This window comes from Neoarius graeffei, chromosome 22 (assembly GCF_027579695.1).
Source record: "Neoarius graeffei isolate fNeoGra1 chromosome 22, fNeoGra1.pri, whole genome shotgun sequence".
NCBI lineage: Eukaryota > Metazoa > Chordata > Actinopteri > Siluriformes > Ariidae > Neoarius > Neoarius graeffei.
In genome coordinates this window covers 18,486,676-18,505,567 of record NC_083590.1, presented here as the reverse complement: position 1 = coordinate 18,505,567, position 18,892 = coordinate 18,486,676, and the positions used below count along the sequence as shown (strand labels likewise).

The 18,892-nt window shown below is 40.8% G+C and overlaps 1 protein-coding gene across 22 annotated transcripts in view; it reads right to left on the bottom strand.

The window, feature by feature from the left end:
* Positions 1–18,892, bottom strand: part of LOC132870726 (protein NLRC5-like) — a 930,547-nt gene that overhangs the window by 173,736 nt on the left and 737,919 nt on the right. For 18 of the 22 annotated variants that reach the window (XM_060904521.1, XM_060904519.1, XM_060904524.1 and 15 more), the window contains one exon: positions 1,233–1,406. The exons of the other annotated variants lie outside the window; for them this stretch is intronic. In XM_060904521.1, coding sequence (XP_060760504.1) covers positions 1,233–1,406 — 174 coding nt within the window. The remainder of the gene's footprint in view (positions 1–1,232; positions 1,407–18,892) is intronic. 22 annotated transcript variants of the gene reach the window in all.

Below are 18,892 nucleotides of genomic sequence, written 5' to 3'. Positions count from 1 at the left end.
GATGGACTGGAAGATTATTTACGATTTTAAAGTGCATATCACGGGTAAATTCAGGAGCAACATCAATGTAATTCTCCTATTTTATATTAAACTTTGGTCAAATATCTGTCACATTCTGCATTCTCTGCAATTTTTTTACCTTGCGCAATACCAGAAAAATTCAGTTGAAATCAAGCCATTTGAGGCGAATTGGTCCGCCTCTGAAAAAACTTGGCATTTGGATTTCCCGGCAAACATTGATTTTCATGACGTCGCATGCAGGACGCCTCCCTCTGAATCCTATGTCAGCACTGGTTTGTTTATGAGAAAACGACCTGGTGGTTTTCTGCAAATTTCTTCAACATTATCGCGTAATTATTAAAATGGTTAACAGATGTATCGTAGGAGGGTGTAGCAACACTAATCATGATGGGATTAGTACTCATCGTTTCCCAAAAGACCGGACAATGAGAGAGAAATGGGAGCGCTTGGTCTACACAGGCTGTGCACTGAGACTGAGCAAAGCTTACGCAGCCTGTTGGCGCTTCCGCAGGTAACGTCACGAATCTGACTCCAGACTCCCTTGGGATTTTTCCAGACGCGTTTTGTTATTTTATTTTTTGTTGCTGTAGACAGATGGCCTTGTGCAAAATTACCCTTCTGGATGAGTGTGTAAAGGGACATACTTTCATATATTAAAAAACTAAATTGGTCCAGGATATGCACTTTAACATGTATTATTATTGTTATTACTACTACTCAAATAATGTATTTGAAAAATTGAACATCAACTAAAGGATTGTTGCCATGGCTTTCAGGTTATTGGAAGTTCTTTTCTGCTCCTATTTTCTGCATCAGTTCTATGGCATTAACGTCTCATTTTAGTTTTAAACTCTATATTCCTGAGATCATTTCCACCATGTCACTGCTGCTTTAAACCCTGCAGCTCACACAGAGGGCAGTTAGTTTGTGTCTCAGGTGCAGTTTGTGTGATTAGTTACAGTGTTGTAGTAAATTTCACAGTGATTTCAGACACATTGCAGTCGGATCAAGTCCCGTTTTGTGCTGCAGCTTCTCACATACGTCCATCTGACCCAAAGACTCTGTGACAAATCATCAGTGTGCAGTGAAAAGAAACAATCTTCCTCCTCAGGACATTGATGATGAACCTAAAACCTCTGCTTCAGTCTCACTATTAGAGAATGTGTCTTACTGAGGAGCAGGTCATGTGACTCTCAGAGAGATGATCTTACCCCAGTGTCTCCAGTTTACAGTGAGGATTCTCCAGTACAGCACAGAGACGCTTCACTCCTGAGTCTCCCAGATTATTCTGAGACAGATCCAGTTGTCTCAGGTGTGAGGGGTTTGATCTCAGAGCTGAACTCAGAGCAGCACAGCCTTCATCTGAGACACCACAACCACACAACCTGCAGAGACACAATGACACACACTTCATCAACAGATTTTCATCTTGGTGTAATAGTGGTTGTGAAGATGATGTCTCTCATGTTGGACTGTCTCTATTCTCTTCACCAATCACAAGCTATTATTAATAATGACTCAAACATTACCACTGTTACTGACATTAAGTTTACTCGAGGTGCAAATGATTCAGCAAAAAGTCAATAATTTAAAGGTTTAATGATCACATATTTAATTGTTAGACATTTTAATTATTTCTTGAAAGTAAAAGTGATTTTGAGGAGAAATTATCACTTCATGACTAATATATTTGTTCTGCATGTTTTACGCATCTCATCTCATTATCTCTAGCCGCTTTATCCTGTACTACAGGGTCACAGGCAAGCTGGAGCCTATCCCAGCTGACTACGGGCGAAAGGCGGGGTACACCCTGGACAAGTCGCCAGGTCATCACAGGGCTGACACATAGACACAGACAACCATTCACACTCACATTCACACCTACGGTCAATTTAGAGTCACCAGTTAACCTAACCTGCATGTCTTTGGACTGTGGGGGAAACCGGAGCACCCGGAGGAAACCCACGCGGACACGGGGAGAACATGCAAACTCCACACAGAAAGGCCCTCGCCGGCCACGGGGCTCGAACCTGGACCTTCTTGCTGTGAGGCGACAGCGCTAACCACTACACCACCGTGCCGCCGCATGTTTTACTTTTACAGAAATTTTTAATTGATAAACAACACTGTATACAACTATTAACTGCTGCTTTAGTGAGTTATTGTGACTCTCAGAGAGATGATCTTACACCAGTGTCTCCACTTTACAGTGAGGATTCTCCAGTACAGCACAGAGACGCTTCACTCCTGAGTCTTCTAGTTTATTCCCAGTCAGATTCAGTGTCTTCACAGTCAGATGCAGTTCTCTCAGACTGGAGGTTTCTGAGTTGAGCACTGAGACCAGAGCTTCAGCGCTTCTCCCTTTAATTGCATCACATCTGATACTTAAGGAAATAAAATACATAATAAACTCACACAAATGATCAAACAGGTCCTCAAATCTTTCACTGCACCATTTCATTTTCATAAACGACAAAAGTACAAACTCCGAGTCGACAACACACTGAAATGCTGTAACAGTAATTCACAGTTCGAGCTGTTCGGATTTGAGTTTTCTGCTGCACACGTCATCACTGACACATGGGATAAACACGCAACATCAAATCTGATCACCAAATTGGGAAATAAGAGTCTGATCTCAAATATTTATAAGAGGAGAAAGGAAAAGAGTTTCAAAAGTCAGGTTTAGATGAAGCAGGCAGAGTCATATTTATCTGAACAGATCAGACATTTGATTTGTTCTCTAATTAGTGAGCAACTGAAATGATCACAGCCCAGTGCTGAAGGAGTTTTATGGAGCTACTCATGATGAGCTCATTGGCCAACAGTGTGGTTTTTGTGTGTGTTTTGTGTGTGTGTGTGTGTTCCCAGGTGCTCCTTATTTGTTCCTGGTGCCAGTGATTTACAGACTGGACATGTTCTTCCCCTTACACTCTGTGCGTTGTCTCTCCCTGTCTGACTAAGTAAGTAAATAAGTAAAAAAGCGCTACAGCATGGAGAAGAACAAAAGCTGTGAGAAGGTCAAAGGAACAAAAAAGTTAAAATTCATGAAGATATCAGGATATTAGAAAAACAACAACAAAACAAAAACGGGGTGCACCTCTGTACAAAAAGAATAGTAAAACTGGGATTAGCAACTATAGACCAGTCTCCATCCTCCCTGTGGTGTCATTGGTTCTGGAGACAGACAGTTATAACCAGTTATATGACCATCTCCAACAAAAGAGTTTGTTATGAATATCAATCTGGTTTTCGACCATCTTTCTCTTCTGATACCCATCTCATCCACTTGACTGATTATATTCGGAAGCAGATGGACTCAGGAAATTACACTGGAATGGTGTTATTGGATTTGCAAAAGGCCTTCGACATTGTCGATCATGAGATCTTACTGATGAAACTGCAAGCTATTGGTCTGAATGGTGCATCTATTAAGTCGTTTCAGTCATATTTGACAGGCCGGTCTCAGATAGTTAATGGTGTTCATTCTCCTCCGAGACATATTGTCTGTGGGGTTCCGCAGAGTTCAAATTTGGGGGCCCTGCTTTTCTTGATCTATGTTAATGACATGCAGAGAGCGGTGGCTTGTAAGCTTTGGTTGTATGCTGACGATTCAGCTTTATTGGTTTCAGGCAGATCAGTGGAGAACATTGAAAATCAGTTAGTGGGAATTTGGAAAAGATTAATCAGTGGTTGGTTCTCAATAAACTTCCATTGCATCTTGGCAAAACTGGATCGATTTTGTTTGGCACCAAGAGAAAAATTAGTAAAAAGGTCTCAACTAAACATTTCATGTAATGGAGCTGAAATAGACTCCGTCAACTACTTGGGGTGTGCCGTGGACCAAACTCTTAATGGAGAAATTACAGGCAAGAAAATTGTACAGCTTGCAAATTCTCACCTAAAATTCCTCTACAGACAAGCACGCTTTCTCAGTCAAAGTGCACAGCACACTTTAGCTTCAGCTTTAGTGCAGCGTCACTTTGACTATGCCTCCTGTTCCTGGTTTTTTGGCTTGACCAGGAAATCAAAACACAGCCTTCAGATTTCTCAAAATAAGCTGATACGCTTCATCCTTGGCTTGGATCCACGAGCACACCTCTCTGTATCTGACTTTAGAAAGGTTGGGCGGTTACCTGTTGAGCAAAGGGTATGGTATTCTGGTGTAACTCATCTGTTTAAAGTCCTGCAGGTCTTTCAATTACATGAAACCTGCGACAGATAACGTTGTAGGCGTCCAAATTAAAAAGGCGCCCAAATTAAGGTCAAGCACCCGAAATGTGCTACCAAAAGTAAAAAAATGAAATGTTGATTAAATAAACTTGGCTGCATAAAACCCAATGTCTTGACTTTCTTCTTTAAAAACACCGAAATTAGCGAGAATTATCATGTACTTCTCGTAATTGACATGAAATCCACACCATTCCCATGTTGTTCCGGGTTCGTCGAACTAGCTGGAAGCCTCGCGCAGAGCATGAATTCTCCATCAACGGCGATTAGCACGCCAGGATTTTGTGGAAGAGCGAGACTCGCGTACCAATGACCAGAGTGGGATTTCCACATTAGGTACATCAGGTAAAAGACTGAATAAAAGAGCTATTCAGGACACAACTGTGTATTTAAGACACAGCTTGCATCTTAAATACACACAGTTGTGTAAGTGTGGGTGGAATCAGTGACTTGGCGCTTGGTCCTCTTGTTGATGATGGCCTTAGACACTGGCCTTTCATTTAAACTAAGTTCTTTTACGTGACTACAGACTGAATTGCACGGCCAAATCTTGTGATGTGACTGAAAAACCTTTTGTGTCGCAGGTCTGCTACAGGTTCGTCTCTTTGATGGCAACAGTGCAGAACTTGCTTTTTCATTCCCAGGCTCCTCTCCTCCAGGCTCTCCTCAGGCCCCAACACACCTTTTAAATACTAACTAACTGTATTCTAATTATTTTTGTCATGTACATCAAGAGGGATTAATGCTGTAGACATTTTGCAATAAAGGTAAAAACATTCATAGATTTCTTTATTTATTCGTAAAAGCAGCAGCAGGTTTAAACACAGAGCGCTGGGAAAACAGCACTTTGCGTGTGCAGAAAAGCCCAAATTACCCTGTATCACGACGGAAAAAGCCCAGACTCAGAAATACAGGGTGTAGCCCAAATTACGTATTGAAAGGCCTGTCCTGAATGACCCTTCACCTTCATACTTGCAGCATGACATAACCAGAGTGACAGATATCCAAACTCCTTACACTAGGTTTAGTCGATACTCTCTGGCAATACCCAAGTCTGGCAGCCATGGTCAAAAAACTTGTGTGTTCAATGCCATTAAGTCGTGGAATGATCAGCCAACCAGCATCCGGTCAATCCAGTCTCTCTCTAGTTTTAAGCACAAAGTAAGGAGGTGTTTATTTAACTGCCTTATAACAGCGCAGAGTGGGCGGTTTTAAATTATTCTGGTCAGTTTAATTTAACAGGTCTGCGGTTTGCCTTTTGCATGTTCTGCGATAAGTTTCTTGATGTGATCCTTTTGTGGTGCTCAACTACACGGTGCTACTCTTGGGTGCATTATAATACTCTTGTATCTTGCCTTTTATATCCATGTTTACCTGGAAATTTATGGGTTTTTTGTGCCGTTAAAGTTTTTTTTATTCTACTTGATGCCATTTGTACAAATTTAGTATTGATAACCCACTTAAATCCAGGAGTAAAACAATCAACATAGCGCCATCCTGAACCTTTTCCCAGGACCACAATGGAAATAAGTGTTTTACACTTTGTGCACTTGGTTTAGTTTCATGTATTTAATTCAATTGTACATTAGTATACTTGCATGTAATCTTTACCTTAATCTATCCATCTATAAAATAAAAAATTTAACACGTAATAAATTTACATTATTTCTGTTTTCTCCACTTGAATACAATCTTTCATCAGTTCAGAATAACAGGAAAGGGTTTTTTTTTTGTATTGCTGCAAACTCCAGATGGTTTTATAGGCCCAGTGTCTGCGTAATTACATTTATAAATTTATAAATACTGCAAATAAACTATCCGCAGAAAGTTGTGTTTGATTATTTGCATTCATTTTTGGAAATGTGTTGTTTGTAAGTCTAGTTAGCTGTCTGCCGTTTCCATCTTTAATTTCAAGTCTGCAGTTAAATTTTGTCTTTTTAATCAACTCGTACACCAGGAAAATAACACTCATTTATTTTTAGTTTTATTCTTTGTAGAATTTTTTTTATAGTAATGTATCCATGATAGTTATCTGATTCCTAGGACCACACTGGAAATAAGTGTTTTCACTTTCGTGTGTTACCCTGGTTCTTTATGTCATTCATATATGTTTTTCATTATTTACCGAATAAATCAAATTAAATCTGAACTGAGAAATCTGACCAAGACGCTCAGGCAGAAATATTTTAGCGAGTTAGGCCCGTTCGGGCACAGCTATGGTCGGCTTCTTTAAGCACTAAAATGATTTTCGAGCGAGTATGTTACAAAAAACAAGATGTATTAACCAGCATCCGCGCCTCCCCTGTGATCGCCGTTTTGTTTTTTTCTTCCCGATGTGTAACGGTGATTCTGATTGGCTCGCTTCACGCGCATTTGTGCTCTTCATCACTATGAGTGATCGCTGGCGCCCTCTACAGTTTCCCGGGTTAACTTCAGGACGTATACACACACACACACACTGTGTAAAAAGGCGAGTGATAAGTACATTAAGTGAATGTAAAGACATGCTTTTGTGTCTGAAATAATAAACCACACCCTCTACAGTAAATATATCATTTACGTAGTGAATTATCCCAGAGAGAAATATCTCTTATACTGATTTATGTTTCAGGTTTTCAGGGCTCATCTTGTCCTTCTGCTGCAGAAATCTCATCTCATCTCATCTCATTATCTCTAGCCGCTTTATCCTTCTACAGGGTCGCAGGCAAGCTGGAGCCTATCCCAGCTGACTACGGGCGAAAGGCGGGGTACACCCTGGACAAGTTGCCAGGTCATCACAGGGCTGACACATAGACACAGACAACCATTCACACTCACATTCACACCTACGGTCAATTTAGAGTCACCAGTTAACCTAACCTGCATGTCTTTGGACTGTGGTGAAAACCGGAGCACCCGGAGGAAACCCACGCGGACACGGGGAGAACATGCAAACTCCACACAGAAAGGCCCTCGCCGGCCCCGGGAGTCAAACCCAGGACCTTCTTGCTGTGAGGCGACAGCGCTAACCACTACACCACCGTGCCGCAGAAATGTTTTTAAAAATAAATGTTTTTTTAAAAAACATGTACTTGTGTGTAAATAACTCAATTATACCCCAAGAAAACATACCAGTATTGCCTTGAACCGTGTACTTGAAAACTTGCCGAAATACCGCAAAAGTTGAGGGCAAAGGGAAATTTTTTGTGTCAAAAGTTAACGTTGAGGCCTGCTTGTATTGCAGTAACATTTGACCAGGAGGATCTTTACTTTCACTCGAGTAATGGAGTTGTGGATTTTGTCCCAAAGTGCAGATTTGTCAAAGTGCTTTCAGTTTCTCTCTTTCTAACAGTAGAACAGTAGAACAGTTCTATTCAGCTTTACTTACATTGCTTTTCTGGATGTTGCAATCACAGGTATCACCCTCACAAGAACCCACTCTGGTATCTTCCCTGTCCTGGTATATTTACTCAGGTCAAACTCCTCCAGCTCCTGTGCTGAAGTCAGTAATGCAAACGCCAGAGCAGACCACTGTGAAGCAGAGAGTTTACTTTGTTTTCCAGATTTCAGGTAGCGTTGGATTTCCTCCACTAGAGAATCGTCACCCAGTTCATTCAGACAGTGGAACAGATTGATGGATTTTTCTGCAGGAAGAGCTCCACTAATCTTCTTCTTAATGTACTGAACTGTTTCCTCTTTGCTCTGGGAGCTACTTCCTGTCTGTGTTACTAAGGCCTGTAAGAGTTTCTGATTGGACTCCAGTGAGAGACCCAGAAGAAAGCGGAGGAACAGATCCAGATGTCCAGTCTGACTTTTTAAGGTCTGATCTATAGCACTTTTGTGTACATGTGAATTTGTTTTGGACCGACTGTGAACAAGAACATTTCTCTTTTCCTTCATGAAGGTCAGATGCACATACAGAGCTGCGAGATGCTCCTGAATGCTCAGATGAACAAAGCAGTACACTTTACTCTGGTGAAGCCCAACCTCCTCTCTGAAGATCTGCGTACACACACCTGAGTACACTGCTGCGTCTGTCACATCAATGCCACACGCTCTCAGGTCTTCCTCATAGAAGATCAGGTTGCCTTTCTCCAGCTGCTGAAAAGCCAGTTTTCCCAGTTTGATAAGCATTTCTTCATCACTCTCCTGTTTCTTTGAGTACTTTCCTCTGATGATGTTTGTCTGAATGATGAGGAAGTGTGTGTACATTTGAGTCAGAGTCTTGGGGATCTCTCCACTCTCTGCTTCACCCAACATTCTCTCGAGAACAGCGGCTGAAATCCAGCAGAAGACTGGGATGTGGCACATGATGTAGAGGCTTCTTAATGACTTCAGGTGTGTGATGATGTTCTCGGCCAGGCTCTGATCACTGACCCTCTTCCTGAAGTACTCCTCCTTCTGAGGGTCATTGAACCCTCGTACCTCTGTGACTCGATGGACATACTCAGAGGGGATTTGATCAGCTGCTGCTGGTCGGGAGGTTATCCAGATGAGAGCAGAGGGAAGCAGATTCCCTTTGATCAGGTTTATCAGCAGCACATGCACTGATGCTGATTCAGTTACATCACACACACTCACTGTGTTCTGGAAATCCAGAGGGAAACGACACTCGTCCAATCCATCAAAAATGAACAGAACATTTTCCAACCTGGACATTTCTGTTTCTTTGGTTTCCTTGAAACAGACATGAAGGAGCTCCATCAGACTCAGTTTCTGGTCCTTCATCAGATTCAGCTCTCTGAAAGGAAGTGGAAATATGAGGTGGACGTCCTGATTTGCTTTCCCTTCAGCCCAGTCCACAATGAACTTCTGCACAGAGACTGTTTTTCCGATACCAGCCACTCCCTTCATCACTACAGTTCTGATGGGTTCATCTTCTTCAGATAAGGGCTTAAAGACGTCGTTGCATTTGATTGGTGTTTCCTCTGTTGTTTTTCTCCTGGATGCTGCCTCGATCTGTCTCACCTCATGTTCTTTATTGACGTCTCCACTGTCTCCCTCTGTGATGTAGAGCTCTGTGTAGATCTCATTCAGGAGCACTCGGTTTTCCTGCTTTATTATCACTCCATTTAAACACTGAAACTTCTTCATCAGATTTAATCTGAACTTTTTCTGGACTTCATTTGCAGCAGCAGATTCTGGGGCGTGTCTGTGTGACAGGGTGAAGTAGGAAGACATGGTGAGACATGGGCTCCAATTATTACAGTTTAAGATCACAGTGTTTCTGACTGGATTCCACAGAGAGTTCTTTATGATGTTCTCACTGTGTGTTTGTTTTATTCTCCTGTATGTTTTCTATAATCTAATCAGTCTCTATGAAATAACAGCAGAGAGGTTTATAATACCAGTGCGTCAGTGTCACAGTCATGGTGTTGGGTTTGATCTTACCCTGTATCTGTGATGAAGATCTTTTCTCTTCTGCCTCCTGCCGTCTGTAAAACACTGGGAACAAAAATTGTTGCTGTTAAAGACAATAACTTTCATCACTTTAATCCTACAATCTAAACTTTAGCCTTAATTTTACTACAATAATTCTTTGAGTGCATTAACATTTAGAGAGCACAGTACTGAATACAACACGACAAAAATATTGTGGAATTGGAGAAAAAATATCTGCCCTGGTTCTAATTTGAGTTTTTCTAGATTTTCCTTCCTACATGGTCATTAGGGATGGAACAGAATATCACTCCATCATGCAGAATGAACAGATAATGTGTTTTAAATGGATACAAAATCAGGTGTGTATTTTTCAGAAAGCCGGCCAGAAATGTTCAGAGGTATAAAACCTGTAACTTGATCCAGAATTATACTTCACCCTGGATGATCCACCAGTCCATCGTTTTAGGGGCAATTTAGTGATCAGTCGACCTACTGACGTTTTTGGGAGGTGGGAGTTCAGGTTGAGGAAAAAGCTGATTTTCATTATTATTAATAAATACTGTAATGCCAGTGATGTGATTTATGGTAAATAGTCATTGTGTTCATATAAAGGGTCTCCATTTTCTATTATATTTTACAGAAACACTCAGACACATCGCTTTTCATGGAGACACGGCCAAGTAACAGTGATCTCAATGGGGCCGGGATTTTAATACAAAACAACGTTGTTGCCTTGCACTTATTATTAAATTTTAGAATCAGTGTTGAATACTTGTGTTTGTTTTCTTAAGTTGTCTTGCGTGATTTTTATTTCCTATTAGAACATCAGTTTATTGTTATTATTATTAGTAGTAGAGCAGCGGCTACAATTATCGACACCTTAACAATCTTCTGGCCATTGCAAAAGTAGAAAAGACTTTCAATACGCAAGTTGTGCATGAATCAGTGTTGTAGTCGAGTCACTAAACCTCAAGTCTGAGTCCAGTCTCAAGTCCCCAGTGCTCAAGTCCAAGTCATGAAAGAAAATTTAGAGTCCAAGTTGAGTCCACTATTGATCCGAGCCGAGTCCAACACTCCAACTGTACCAAGACGGTGGCTGTTTAGCGCCATTAACATTAATTCGTTCCTGAACATGCTGTATGAACAGGTGAATGTGTGTTCTCTGTCATGGTGTGTGAAGTATTCTGTCAGAGATGGTTGGGAGATGGATGTAAGTGCAGAAGGTGTGTTTATTAATACAAGTGAAGACGGGTAAACAGTCTGGGGTGGATTTCCCGAAAGCCTCTTAAAGCCAAAGGTGTCTTTAATTACCGCCTAAGATCCATCATCAAGCTAATGTGGTTTTCCTGAACAACATCAGAGCCAAAGTAGTCCTTTAGTTTGCTCGGAGTTTACGAGAGACCCGGACCACTCGTTCAAAACAAAGAGCGACTCGCTCACAGCCGAATAAACAGAATACACATGCACCTCTGAGGGACTCTCACAGTCAAAGGGGGAAACCGGTGTTGAATCTGCTGCCGGTGTTCAATTATTTTTCTTGTACACTGCATGTACATTGAGTTAACTATTAAATAAATATATGAAAAACATTCTGAATATATTTCAATATGGTCTGGAATCACATACAGTAGTGCTCAAAAGTTTGTGAACCCTTTAGAATTTTCTATATTTCTGCATAAATATGACCTAAAACATCATCAGATTTTCACACAAGTCCTAAAAGTAGATAAAAAAAACCCAGTTAAACAAATGAGACAAAAATATTATCCTTGGTCATTGATTTGTTGAGGAAAATGATCCAATATTACCTATCTGTGAGTGGCAAAAGTATGTGAACCTCTAGGATTAGCAGTTAATTTGAAGGTGAAATTAGAGTCAGGTGTTTTCAATCAATGGGATGACAATCAGGTGTGAGTGGGCACCCTGTTTTATTTAAAGAAGAGGGATCTATCAAAGTCTGATCTTCACAACACATGTTTGTGTAAGTGGATCACGGCACGAACAAAGGAGATTTCTGAGGACCTCAGAAAAAGCCTTGTTGATGCTCATCAGGCTGGAAAAGGTTACAAAACCATTTCTAAAGAGTTTGGACTCCACTAATCCACAGTCAGACAGACTGGGTACAAATGGAGGAAATTCAAGATCATTGCTACCCTCCCCAGGAGTGGTCGACCAACAAAGATCACCCCAAGAGCAAGGCGTGTAATAGTCGACGAGGTCACAAAGGATCCCAGGGTAACTTCTAAGCAACTGAAGGCCTCTCTCACATTAGCCAATGTTTATGAGTCCACAATCAGGAGAACACTGAACAACAATGGTGCGCATGGCAGGGCTGCAAGGAGAAAGCCACTGCTCTCCAAAAAGAACATTGCTGCTCGTCTGCAGTTTGCTAAATATCACGTGGACAAGCCAGAAGGCTATGGGGAAAAATGTTTTGTGGACGGACGAGATCAAAATAGAACTTTCTGGTTTAAATGAGAAGCATTATGTTTGGAGAAAGGAAAACACTGCATTCCAGCAGAAGAACCTTATCCCATCTGTGAAACATGGTGGTGGTAGTATCATAGTTTGGGCCTGTTTTGCTGCATCTGGGCCAGGACAGCTTGCCATCATTGATGGAACAATGAATTCTGAATTATATCAGTGAATTCTGAAGGAAAATGTCAGGATATCTGTCCATGAACTGAATCTCAAGAGAAGGCGGGTCATGCATCAAGACAACGACCCTAAGCACACAAGTCATTCTACCAAAGAATGGTTAAAGAAGAATAAAGTTAATGTTTTGGAATGGCCAAGTCAAAGTCCTGACCTTAATCCAATCAAAATGTTGTGGAAGGACCTGAAGTGAGCAGTTCATGTGAGGAAACCCACCAACATCCCAGAGTTGAAGTTGTTCTGTACAGAGGAATGGGCTAAAATTCCTCCAAGCCAGTGTGCAGGACTGATCAACAGTTACCAGAAATGTTTAGTTGCAGTTATTGCTGCACAAGGGGGTCACACCAGATACTGAAAGCAAAGGTTCACATACTTTTGCCACTCACAGATATGTAATATTGTATCATTTCCCTCAATAAATAAATGACAAAGTACAATATTTTTGTCTCATTTGTTTACCTGGGTTCTCTTTACCTACTTTTAGGACTTGTGTGAAAATCTGATGATGTTTTAGGTCATATTTATGCAGAAATACAGAAACTCTAAAGGGTTCACAAACTTTCAAGCACCACTGTATGGATATCATAATGTCACACTGATACTGGCACATTTTAATCAGATTTAACTCCGTAAGGCGAGTGATTATCTAATTTAGTGTCATAAATGAGAAGTTTCTGCACCTCTAATTGTGTGTGTGTGTGTGTGTGTGTGTGTGTGTGTGTGTGTGTGTGTGTGTGTGTGAGGGAGAGAGAAACGGAGTGCGTGAGAGCTTTTGATCTGTGTGTACCTAAGGAGGTTGAATGAAGATTTTTTATATATATGAGACACATACATACACAAAAAAATATACACAATACTTCGCAAAGTAAGCATGTTTTCACAGTTATATCAGTGTGCTGATTGCGCTTTAATCATGTGCAGGTACGAGTCATTTGTGGCGCGCGCGAGAGTCTATCTGATGCACGTGGCAAGGTGTGCAGGTGTGACACACTTGCACAAAATTAGTATAAAAATTAATGTAGATATAAATATCTTATGCCAAATTATTATGGCATATTACAAAAAAAAAATATGAAGAAAATCCATCCAAGTCCTCGTTTACAATTTACGAGTCCAAATGCAGTTAATGCACGAGTCCGAGTCATCAGCGCTCAAGTTGAGTCACGAGTCCTTAAAATTAAGGCACAAGTCGGACTCGAGTACTACAAGCCTGGCATGAAGAATTACTCCAACGTCCACTGGAAAAAAAATGAGTTGATTCCTGATTACTTGGTGCATTAGATCACGTGACACCATTCCACAATTATCAACACCTTTGTCCACAGTTATCGACACCGTTCCACAATTATCGGCCTCCAGATGATTTTACGCACACACAAAAATGATTTCTATTTGATTTCCAAATTATTTATTTCAAACAATGCTCGAATTTGTTGCAGTTAGATTCAGATTGGTGAACCTTCAGTATTTTCAAACAAGTGATTTTTTTAAAGTGATATTTTAAATTTACATCTGAAAATATAAACTGTCTGCTGATATTGTAAAGATCTACCACATATTACAACAAACTGCAAAAAAAAAATCTGAATGGAATAGGAAAGTTTTTTATATGCTAGGAATTTAATTGGGCGACACGGTGGTGTAGTGGTTAGCGCCGTCGCCTCACAGCAAGAAGGTCCAGGTTCGAGCCCCGTGGCCGGCGAGGGCCTTTCTGTGTGGAGTTTGCATGTTCTCCCTGTGTCCGTGTGGGTTTCCTCCGGGTGCTCCGGTTTCCCCCACAGTCCAAAGACATGCAGGTTAGGTTAACTGGTGACTCTAAATTGACCGTAGGTGTGAATGTGAGTGTGAATGGTTGTCTGTGTCTATGTGTCAGCCCTGTGATGACCTGGCAACTTGTCCAGGGTGTACCCCGCCTTTCGCCCGTAGTCAGCTGGGATAGGCTCCAGCTTGCCTGCAACCCTGTAGAACAGGATAAAGCGGCTAGAGATAACGAGATGAGATGAGGAATTTAATTCTGGTCCAATTCTACTTATTGCAACAGGATTCCAAATACTCTATAGCATTACATTCTGTTCTGAATCAGAAAAATAATTAAATAAATAAATAAATAAATAAATTTTAAAAAATAGAAAAAAAAAAAAAAAAAAAAATCGCAGCACTTTTTTTTTTCTTTTTTTTAAGAAAGCACTTCATCGACTTCAACAATGTTACACAAAGACCGATCAGTAAAAACATGTCCGTGATCTCTGCACCTTGATAATGTCTGGGTTTTCCATCTCAAGTAACGAGCAGTGTCATCAGACGACAAGCTCAAACGGCGAGGGAGGGTCTTCTGGTTGATTAATTAACCAATAATAACTGATGTAACCGAATCTCACCTTTGAAAAATTGTTTTTTATTGGTAAATCTGAAAAGGTGTCAGTTACAGACTGTCGATAATTGTAGCCGCCGCTCTCGTAGTAATCATTAGATTTGGGTTTTTGCTTCTATTAGCATTTCCTGCTTTAGTATTGAAGACATTACCTTTATTAAAACATTTTGACCTTCATAAATATTTACACTTTACTCTGAAGCATTTACTGAAAGAACTGTTGTGTCACTAAAGACTAAGAAACTACTGTATAATATAAACTGTAGTAGAACGATAGTTTCTTTCGTATATATTAATTAAAAATAGCTGCTAATGACAGTGTAGCACAGCCTTTAACTGGAACTTTCACTCTGAGAATTATGGGATGTTACCTGGGGACAGATGAGGGGTTTCCAGTGTTAAATCGCAAAGGAGGATCCATAGACGCATCACTCTTCATGGAGACACAGCTGGGTTCTGGTGAGTCTGGTCTCTTTCTCTTGAGTTCACTGTACAACGTTATGGCGGAGGCATGAGACAGAATTTCATTTTCTAAAATATCACAATACAAAATACTGGGAGAGACAAATTTGCTGCTCATATCATGTACTGCAATATTTCTGTTTAATATCCTTTATGAGCTCTACCTCTTCTTACACACTAGGTGGCAACACCAGAGGTCGCAGCCCACAGAGCACAGAGTTATAGAGTGGAAACCTAACTGTCTCAAAGCATGCTGACTTGACTTAATCCAGAAAGTGAAGCTCATCAGAAGGAAGTGTTATGGCACATGGGGTCAAACTCCAGGCCCACAGCCTCGTTTCATTCGGCCCGCGTGAACTTGGAAACAATAAAACAGAAACAGCCTGTAGAACACGACTGCTTAAAGTGCACATCACGGGTAAATTCAGGAGCAAGATCAATGTAATTCTATTTTATATTAAACTTTGGTCAAATATCTCTCACATTCTGCATTCTCTGCAATTTTTTTTTACCTTGCGCAATACCAGAAAAATTCAGTTGAAATCAAGCCATTTGAGGCGAATTGGTCCGCCTCTGAAAAAACTTGGCATTTGGATTTCCTGGCAAACACTGATTTTCGTGACGTCGCGTGCGGGACGCCTCCTTCTGAATCCTACGTCAGCGCTGGTTTGTTTATGAGAAAACGACCTGGTGGTTTTCTGCAAATTTCTTCAACATTATCACGTAATTATTAAAATGGTTAACAGATGTATCGTAGGAGGGTGTAGCAACACCAATCATGATGGGATTAGTACTCATCATTTCCCAAAAAAAAACGGACAATGAGAGAGAAATGGGAGCGCTTGGTCTACACAGGCTGTGCACTGAAACCGTGCAAAAGCTCGCGCAGCCTGCTGGCGCTTCCGCAGGTAATGTCACGAATCTGGCTCCAGAATCCCTTGGGATTTTTCCAGACGCATTTTGTTATTTTATTTTTTTCTGCTGTAGACAGATGGCCTTGTGCAAAATTACCCTTCTGGATGAGTGTGTAAAGGGACATACTATATATATATAGCTTGTAGTGCTCGAGTCTGACTTGTGTCCCAATTTTAAGTACTCGTGACTCACTCATTACTCTGAAGCATTTACTGAAAGAACTGTTGTGTCACTAAAGACTAAGAAACTACTGTCTAATATAAACTGTATAGTAGAACGATAGTTTCTTTCGTATATATTAATTAAAAATAGCTGCTAATGACAGTGTAGCACAGCCTTTAACTGGAACTTTCACTATGAGAATTATGGGATGTTACCTGGGGACAGATGAGGGGTTTCCAGTGTTAAATCGCAAAGGAGGATCCATAGACGCATCACTCTTCATGGAGACACAGCTGGGTTCTGGTGAGTCTGATCTCTTCACCTGGAGTTCACTGTACAACATTACAGACAGTCCTTTATATACACCATTTACACTGGTTATTCATTAGTTTTAGCTGTTTTAATTATTTTGCTTGCCATCGCTATGACTTTTATTGCCACATCCAGATGCACTTTCTGCCTTATCCTGTATGTGACACTGTGAAACACTGAACTGTGCAGTTATTGATATTAATTACTCTAAAATGTTGAGTGAAAGTACTGTAGCAGCATTAGGACCTAATTAAAGTATCACACACTGATAAATATCAAAATGCTGATGATGATCTGGACTGGATAAAGGAATGTGTAACACAGTCTTTCACTCTGCAGTGACTAACTATGAGAATTATGGGATGTTGCCTGTGTATAGATGAGGAGATTCTATTTTTAAATAGCAAAGGAGGATTCATAGACGCATCACTCTTCATGGAGACACAGCTGGGTTCTGGTGAGTCTGATCTCTTCATCTGGAGTTCACTGTGCATCCTTCTGAAGGAAGCATGAGACAGAATTTCATTTTCGCAAATATCACAATACAAAACACTGGGAGAGACGAGTTTGCTGCTCATATCATGTACTGCAATATTTCTGTTTAATATCCTTTATGAGCGCGACCTCTTCTTACACACTAGGTGGCAGCACCAGAGGTTGCAGCCCACAGAGCACAGAGTTATAGAGTGGAAACCTAACCTCTCCAAGCATCCTGACTGAACTTAATCCAGAAAGTGAAAGTAATCAGAAGGAAGTGTTATGGCACATGGGGTCAAACTCCAGGCCCACAGCCTCGTTTCATTCGGCCCGCGTGAATTTGGAAACAATAAAACTGAAACAGCCTGTAGAACACAACTGCTTAAATATCTCATTGCATCATTTTTTCATTAATTGTGCGGTAATGAATGCCCTGTGAGCCGGTTTTGGTGAAAAAAATGCTGTGGTTCTCCTGTTTCAGGCTGTTCTAGTTTGGTGGAGGAGTGGGTGGCGGGAGAACGACAGGATTTCAGCTCTTATTCATTAATATTCATGACGTGTAAACATGTTACCTCTGATTGGCTAACAGCAATCAGTAAAGGTGTTACCTCTGATTGGCTAACAGCACTGTGATGCTACCTCCAGTGGGTCAGAACAGGCGGATGTGGGTGTCTTTGTAAAAACTGTTTTGATTGGCTATTATGGTCTCGACATCGATGTTTTGACCAATAACAATGTAGATAACACGAATTTTACATCACATTCAACGAGATTTAAACGAGACTAAAGATGGCGACTTACAAATAATGTGCAAACATCGTTGGAGTTAATAAAGTTTGAACAGCATGAAGGAACATACCCCAACCCCCCCGAAATTAATTAAAAAAAAAAAAAATTCTCAACAGATTTGGCATAATATAAAAAGGTCGTTTTTTTACTCAGAAAAAGCGGAAATCCGCCGAAAAGCGGAAAACTCTCATCCCTGCCTAGCTTGTGCCCATGTCATGCATGCTAACGTGGAGAATATGAACATGCTATTTTGTAAGAAAAACCTTCGAACAAAAAGCTCATGTTTTACTTACAGCTTGTGAGCTGGTGGTCGATCGTCTTGACGGCACAGATCCAGGGATTAAAAACAACCTCGACGCAAAACCACTACTGAAGGCACCGAAGTTTGAAAAGTCACTGTGGTTGAAATGATCAGAACACAGTACTAACGCTGCATTATACTTCGCTGGTGGTGTTCCAAAGATAAATTCCAACCATTTCTTCTTCACCTCTTCTATCTTGGGCAAGAAATGCAACGCTGATGTGTTACTGCCACAAATAACACAGGCACGAACTTGTTCAGACATGTTTTCAGCTTGCTGTTAGGTCCTCTTCGTTAGCTACTGACGAGATGGGCTCTGCTATCTCTCCTCGCGCTTAAATCCGAACTTTCTTCCCGTGGGTGGTCGCAAGCCAAGCTGGGCGAGGCCATGAATACTAATTTTCGAACTTGCGCAAGTTCGAAGGGCTTTTCTGATTCGCTCGTTTTTCTGACTATTTTCTTTCATAAGCTAATACAGGGAATGGGGGTAGAATTACATTTTCACATGCAGCATGCATATGCAACTCGGAGTGAACTATGGTATTTCAAAAAGAGCCAGTATTAAACGTTTTTGGTGGAAGGGCAGCTTTAACATTTTCACACTATCCAGAATTCACAGCAGATCTGTAGTGGAGCCATCTGGAGCCAAATCAAAATAAATGTTGTGTGTCAACACCGTCTCATCAGTCTGGTCCTGTGAAGCCTGTATTGGGATGTGAGCGTAATTTTACTTACAATGAACAGAATCTGACATTTTTTCAAGTGGTGACTGATGTTAAATTAATTGTACAAATTTTATTTAAGTTTTTCTTCTCACATATACATACATTATCTCT